Source organism: Phoenix dactylifera, chromosome 10 (genome assembly GCF_009389715.1).
Source record: "Phoenix dactylifera cultivar Barhee BC4 chromosome 10, palm_55x_up_171113_PBpolish2nd_filt_p, whole genome shotgun sequence".
NCBI classification, from domain to species: Eukaryota; Viridiplantae; Streptophyta; class Magnoliopsida; order Arecales; family Arecaceae; genus Phoenix; species Phoenix dactylifera.
The window spans coordinates 14,294,161-14,301,534 of NC_052401.1; the positions used below are offsets into that span (position 1 = coordinate 14,294,161).

The 7,374-nt window shown below is 39.8% G+C and overlaps 1 protein-coding gene across 2 annotated transcripts; it reads left to right on the forward strand.

The window, feature by feature from the left end:
- Positions 1-2,556: 2,556 nt before the first annotated feature.
- Positions 2,557-5,862, forward strand: LOC103722004 (PLASMODESMATA CALLOSE-BINDING PROTEIN 3-like). Of its 2 annotated transcripts, none has more exons than XM_008812411.3 (3): positions 2,557-3,027; positions 3,555-3,588; positions 5,324-5,862. In XM_008812411.3, the coding sequence occupies exons 1-3, from the start codon at positions 2,712-2,714 to the stop codon at positions 5,535-5,537; spliced, it is 564 nt and encodes a 187-aa protein (XP_008810633.2). In that variant the 5' UTR covers positions 2,557-2,711; the 3' UTR covers positions 5,538-5,862. The 2 variants fall into 2 exon arrangements, with proteins under 2 accessions (XP_008810633.2, XP_008810634.2); XM_008812412.3 differs by having other exon boundaries at positions 5,332-5,862.
- The last annotated feature ends 1,512 nt before the right edge of the window (positions 5,863-7,374 follow it).

Consider the following 7,374-nt stretch of genomic DNA (forward strand, 5'->3'; position numbering starts at 1 on the left):
AAGTTCTCGCACCAAGAAAAGAGCTGATCACGTGAGATCACGTGATTTTTCTCACGTGATTTTTCTCTAAATAACTAGGGCTTCTCCACATTATAGAAATCTAAAGGGAGAGAGGAAGCAAAGATAGTGCAAAATCCTGCAGCCGACACCAATCATATCACAAATTAACATGACGAAGGATTAATTTCTCCTTGGTCCCTATGTCCCTCAATGTCAGAGAAGAGTAGCAATTTTGGAAAGCCCGAATCTGAGATTACCAATGATGGATAGGTCTCAAATGAAGCTAGAAGGATCTGTGTGGGCATGTGTTTAATTCCATGTTAGCTATGCACTAGGTTGATTTTGGATACTTATATGGAGCCAGGGAACCAAATAACACAGTTCAACTAGTTTTTTTGATCGAGGTTTTAAATTGCAATAAATGGTATTAGAGCGGACCTAACTGATGATCCATATAAACTAGGAAATATTGTAGTAGGAACCTATTTGGATTGACTACAGGCTAATTATAGTGTTTGTGATTGGATTTGTGATACTTGTGATTGGATTTAAATAGATTTGGATCCTTAAACATCAAGGCTTAAATGAGAGGAGTATGTGAAGACTTATATAGGCATATATTTAGTGCTGCATTGGCTATGCTCTAGAAATATTATAAGTACTTATATAAGGCCAAACAACCAAAATAATATCTTCCAATTACCCTAACAAGAGCATCGATAGTACGTGGAGAGTCTTGAGGAAGGGGTGCACAACCTCCTTCGACGATAAGGGAGATTGGAAGAGTTTTAAGGGAGGGAGCTGCATTGCAATTGCTAATTGGGATCGTTGTCATTGTCACTATCACTGTTAGAGTTGATGATGAGGATGATGAAGAGGAGGGTAGACAGCAAAATCCTGATCATAGCAGGCATACTTGAAAGCAAAGTGTGAAGGAGAGACCCTAGAAGAGCAGGACCATGCAGACGAAAAGGACAAGGATGAAGTGATAGAGAAAGGACATAAGCCGGTATTTAACGTATAAATTCTTTGATTAAATTAATAATAAATCATTAACGCTTAGAGTATGTTTGAGATTTGAGAACTCCATAACACATTCAAAGATTTGCAATAATTAAATTAAGAATAACAAAATGATAGTTAATAAGCTAAATTCTTTTGCACTGAATGTGATATTTGTAGCAAATATAATTTTGTGTATGATGTATTTCCTATGCCCAAATTTTTTTGTAGTAGAATAATTTATGATTATAATCCAACAAAAATGATTTCGAATCTTAAGTATTGATTAGCCAATATATTGAACAATGTGTATGCAAGCTTATTTTAATTAACATAACATGTTGTAGTAGTATATATGTTAATTGGTGATTTAAAATAAATATACCTAATCATCTGTGGACGTTTGCATGTAACTTTTTTATTAAGCATCACATCACATCACATCAGCTTGTAAGTGTAGTAATTTTTGAAGCATCAAATAATTATAGTTGACCTGCAATTTTTGCTCACTTTCAATAGTTTTATATGCATGTTTGTCTGGGCTAACCATTGACAAATTAATAAAAAATAAAAATAAAAGGATAAATATTTATCCAATTCTCTTTTTTTTGATTTAGTTTAATTATTAGGATACAATATTATCCTATTACTAACTTATTAATATTTGTTAAAGTATACATTCACAAGCACCCATTATTCCACGTCGCCTGCACTTGTCCCCAGCCAGTTGTCACCCAAAGAACAGCACATACACACGAGAGCATCCGACAACAGCATTTGTTCTGCCACGTACTCGCTTTTCCCCTTCAACGGCTACCTCCCTGATGTCAACCGTACATCCATCAGATTGTCTCCCCAATCTACAAGCACCGTCTGCCCAAAATACCCTCAACCCAAACCCCGAATCACCACCTCGCCACCACACGACGGGTTCTAGTTGCATCTTCCGCGTGAAAGAATGATCAGTCCGTTGGATCTCAAGCTGCACAGCTCTCAAAGTAATCCAAACATCTCCAAGCGTCCAATGTTAAAATTGGAAATATATATATATAATTTTTTTAAATATTAAATTTTGTATAAATATTTTTAAAATTTATATATATATATATATATCTCCTAGAACACTTGTATTATTTTTTTATTTTTATTTTTAACATATACCTACGCCATGTCATTAAAAAAATTAATAGTTTTAAATTAAAATAACTAAAATATATTTAGTAGATGGATATGTAAAAAAAGATATTTATAAAGAAATCACAATGAAGGGTAAAAAAATAATTTCAAAATTTTATTTTACTTTTAATTAAAATAAATATAATTTTTATCAAAAATATTAGAAGAATGTTATATTAAAAACATTTGTGTAAAAATAGTTTTTTATAGGTACTGAAATAAATATAAATTTTAATTTTCAGAAAGTCATAAAAAAATCAAAAGAAATAACACACCTAGAAAAGATAAGGGTATTTACGTAAATCTATCATAATCGGAACTAGCAAAATAAAAGCAAAGAAAAGATTGGTAAAAAGAAACAACAAAAAGAACAGAATCCTCTTTGTTCTCCATTATTCCCTTCTTGTTCTCTCTAGTCTTTCCATCTCAGTCTTTAGTCTTTACTCTTCACTATCTCCGATATCTAGTTCCCTTCTTTCGTTTGAAAGCTTAGTAGCAGTTTCTTGCTCTGGGTGGGGGTGGGTGTGGGTGGGATGGGAGGAGCGGCGGTGGGGATACTCGTGGTGGTGGGTCTTATGATGGTGCTGGTGGCAAGAAGAGCGGTGGAAGGGGCGACGTGGTGCATCGCGCGTAGCTCGGCGAGCGCGACGGCGTTGCAGACGGCGCTGGACTTCGCGTGCGGGGCCGGGGCGGACTGCCTGCCCATCCAGGCGAGCGGGCTGTGCTACCTGCCCAACACCCTGCCCGCCCACGCCTCCTACGCCTTCAACTCCTACTACCAGCGCTCCAACGCCGCCCCGGGCTCCTGCGACTTCGCCGGCACGGCCACCGTCAGCGTCACCGACCCCAGTCTGTCCTCCTTTTCCCCCTCTTATTCTCCTCTCTTCTGTTTCTTTAAGAAAAAAAAAAAAAGAGAGAGCGATGTTCTTTCGGACCGTTGGTTGGGGAGATGGGCGTGAATCTCGAGGCAGGACGCGTTTGGAGTCGCGTCTCCAGCTGGAAAGTAGCGTACTCGAGTGGCGTTTTCCGTGTGAGGGCAGCACACTGTGGAGAAGTACTTTTATTTGTATGAAGAGTGCTTTAAAATTATAAATATTTTTGGGGAACGGAAGGACCAGGGGAATGGAGGAGGGGTACTTTTAGGACTTTGGATTTTAGTTTTATTTTTGTTATCAGAATAACATATATTATATAGTTTTTGTGGGCCTTTGGGTTCTATAAATGCTTCATATTGTGGTTCTTTCTCAAACAGTGAAGCTCACATTGTTGGTGTTCTCTTGTTTTCATCTATTACTCGTTGTTGATGTAATTAACTTGGGATATGGGATTTTTAATGAGTTTAGGATTGATTTGTTTTTTAATTTCACGTGTTGCAGGTTATGGATCATGTACGTACCCTTCATCTAAAAGGTCTCTCTCTCTCTCTCAAAATCTCTCTTTTTTCTAGGATGTTCTGCGAATATGGCCCAATTTTCCAACATGGAATTACACAAAGCTAGATGAAAACATCAACTCCATGGCATTATTTCTTTTTGCTTTTTGGGTAAGAGAGAAATCTGTTCTATAATGAAATTTAGGTTCTGTTAGAAAATAGCCATTGTATGCATGGTATAACAATTATATAAGTTCATTATAAGAGAATTATATGTAAATAATTTCTATGCTTAGTAGCAGAATCTATCCCAAAGGGAAGAAACCAGCTTAGGTCCAACCAGCCTCATGGCTGGTTCTTCTATCCCATTAATGGGTTTTGAAGTGTCAGCCCAGAATTGCTTGTACAGAGGGCTCCAAAGTGTTTGTGGAATATTACTAGCATTGGACACATGAAGGAAGCATCAATGGATATGATCTTCCATTTGAGTAAGGATTCTTCAGATTTTGTATTTTATTTTTTTGTGAACTTTTCTTTTGGCTAGGGGAGTCATCATGTTTCACTCCCTTAAAGAGAGCAAGAACTGAACCAAGAGGGGAGTACATGTTGGAGATAGAAGTATCCTTCATGTACATATGGAGCCCAGTGGGCATTCTTATTGTGCTTTCACTATAGGGGCAGCAATACCTATGAATGACTTCATAATTTTGATGAATAAAGTTATCTCCTTATCATGAATTCCATGAAATCCTAAGGTCAACGCCTTAGCCTTGTACTGTTTGCTCTCACTATTTCCCTTATGGTCCCTTGTTGTCTTCTTTGATCCATCATATGGATGGATACTAGGACCGATCTCTCAATTTTCGATGATTCTTTCCCTTCATCCCTTCATGTAAAGAAACTACACTGTAGGATGATCTCCTTCCATATTTTAATTATGTCAAGATTTCATGTTATTTTTGTGGGCTGTAGTTTAGTCCTCATGACAAGTTACTTCATATGTGGGGGATTGGTTTTTAAACATGTACATAAACATAAAACAAATACTAATTTCAATTTCTAGTTTAATAACTTAATAACTTTTCTCCCATAACCCCATAAGGAAATTGAACCTATTGGTAATCTCAATTATAAGTAATAGAGATGTCTTAGTTATTAGTTGCTTAAATGGTTGTCAGCAAAAACTCTTTAATTCCAAATATAAATAAGCAATATGATTTGGGTTGGGGAACTGGTTGAGCTTTGCTCAAGGTTCTTGTATTATTTAATGAGCTTCTTGCTGCTTGTTTATTGAGTGCATGTATTAAAGTCGCGTGGGACACTTGTTCCTATTTCAGATTGATTAGTTTAGGCAAGACAAAGGTAAATAGTGAAGGTTTCTTGTTTGCTACGTAGTTAGTCGTATGGTATAGGAAATGTATTTGTCCCCTCACTAAAAAAACATTAGTTTCATATTTAATACCATAGAAACCTAGCAGCCGTGGTGATATTTCTGATTATATAAACATGGATTTCCTTTCCCTGGGGCCCTTGGGAGGTTTGGAGCTAGATTGGAATACCACCTAGCTTTCTGTATGTTTCCTGGTGTTTTTCATGTTCCCTGCTATGCTGTTTAATTTTTATTAGTTTTGCAATAAGAATGTTAGCAATTACCCTGAATGTCCTGACAATAGCACCATGTTTGAGACCAAGAAAAATGTAGCAAGTTTGCTCACCTACTCATAGGAATGGGAGGTCCTCGTGTTATATCACTAACAATGGTCTTGATTGCAGCACTGCAGGGGGCTCAACATCCAACACTCCCAACTTCAATACTCCGACGAACACACCGATAAATGCACCTATTGGTGGCACCGGTGGTGGTATTGGTGGGCTGAGTCCCCCAGGGTTCGGCACGACGGTGCCTAACTACGGTACCTCCTATGCTTCTCGTCTGCTTTTCCTCCTGCTATCGACTTGCATTGGCTTCCTCCTGCTGCTCCTTTGATGGATTAGACAGGCTGATACAGTCTCCATTTTTTGTGAAATCGTCCACAATTTTGTTGAAGAATTGGTGGCCTTTTCTGCAAGTTGTTTAGAAACCAAGTAGTGCTAGTCTTGTAGTATTTAAATGTTTGCAAGGAGGGGAATAGTTGGTGGGGTGGTGGGCAGTTGGTAAGGTCCTATGTTGGGGATGAAAAAGTTAGGGACTTTATGAGTGAAATGTCATGCTAGTCTTCTCTCTCAAAAGAGGTTGTAAAGTTCTATTCTTAGGTCCCATGCAAACTTTTAGTGCATTTTTTCCTAATTGAAGAATCAGATTTTGAGTATAAGAGGGGACTTTGAGGTAATCATCACCTTGAAGTGAATTGATTATTATTATTTTTTTTTAAACAAACAAGTTTATTATTTCATGGTAGCTTAATGCAACAAGCTGATGCAAAGCAGATACAAGACTTGGTTTGCAATTATCTGTGATTGTAGGTAGTTGCAATGCACACCATGCTCCCCATTCATGGGTTTTCACCTGCCTCATGTGCATGTCTCTCCTCCCACATGCAACAAGTGGGATATCATGATTCATGGAGGCGAATAGATGCATGTGGATATAGTCCATGATATGAGATTGTAGTTGCAAGCTAATTGGAATATTGTGACATTGAGGGTGTTCCATGCATGTGTAAATTGCTCTCGAACAATGCCAACAATTTGAACTAAAGCCCTTAAAGAATTGACACCGGTAGCAACTTGAGCAGTCTTACTTGAGACCAATCTAATATTTGCGCCGCATTTAGCAGGTTTTATCATGACCCTAGTAGGCGTAGGTTGGCAAAGCTTCAACCAGCTTGAATTAGGTCAGGTTTGGCAACTGGATCCAACCCGAGCTTGGTGATATTTATGATTGTATGGTTAGATGTATGCACGTCGGTCGGGCTGAGTTAGGAATTGGCACATCTCAAATCCGGTCCATATTTGAGTTGGGTCAAAAGTTTGAATCAACTTGCATGGCCGATATTTGAAACCATTTAACCCAAACTATAGTTTTTTTTCCCTTTGTGGTAGGTAAATCATCAGAGATGGGCATCGGGTCGTGCCGGGCCCGGCCCGACCCAGGCCCACCGGGCCACAGACCAAACGGGCTGTGCCTGGCCCGGCCTGTTACTAAATGGGCCGTGCCTGGCACGACCCGCTTACCTTAAAGGCAAAGCCCGGCACAACCCTAGGCCCGTGGGGTGGCGGGCCATGCCGGGTCCGGCACGGGCCGTGCCAGGCACGAGACGGGTCGTGCCTGGCACGACCCGTTTGTCCAAAAAAAAATAGCCGTTATGGGTGGCCCATAACGGCTATTTTTTTTGGCCCATAACGGCTATTTGTGGCGTTTTACATATTTTGCCCCTCCCAACAGCCATAAAACGGCTAATTTGAGGGATATTTTGGGGCCGTTCCGGGCTGGCCTGTGAGCCGTGCCATGCTTGGCCCATGAATCGTGCCAGTGCAGACCCTTATGGGCCGTGCCGGGCTTGGCCCGCGGGCCAGAAATCCTTAACCCAGCCCGGCCCTTTTTTATGAGCCGTGCTTAGCACGGCCTATTACTGTAGCAAGCGGGCCGTGCAGGCATGGCTCGCTTCGTGCCGGGCCATGGGCGGCCCGACCCAATGCTTACCTCTATAAATCATGTAACCTTTATGTAAGTACAGTCCATCGCATCAGAGTCCAAGAGTTTATGGAGTTGCTTGGGGGAAGAAGCATCCGAACTCCATACAAAGTTATCTAAATAATCTGTGGTATAGGAAGCTATTCAATTAGCAGCAGAATTCATCTCTCTGCAACGTGTATAGTTTCAA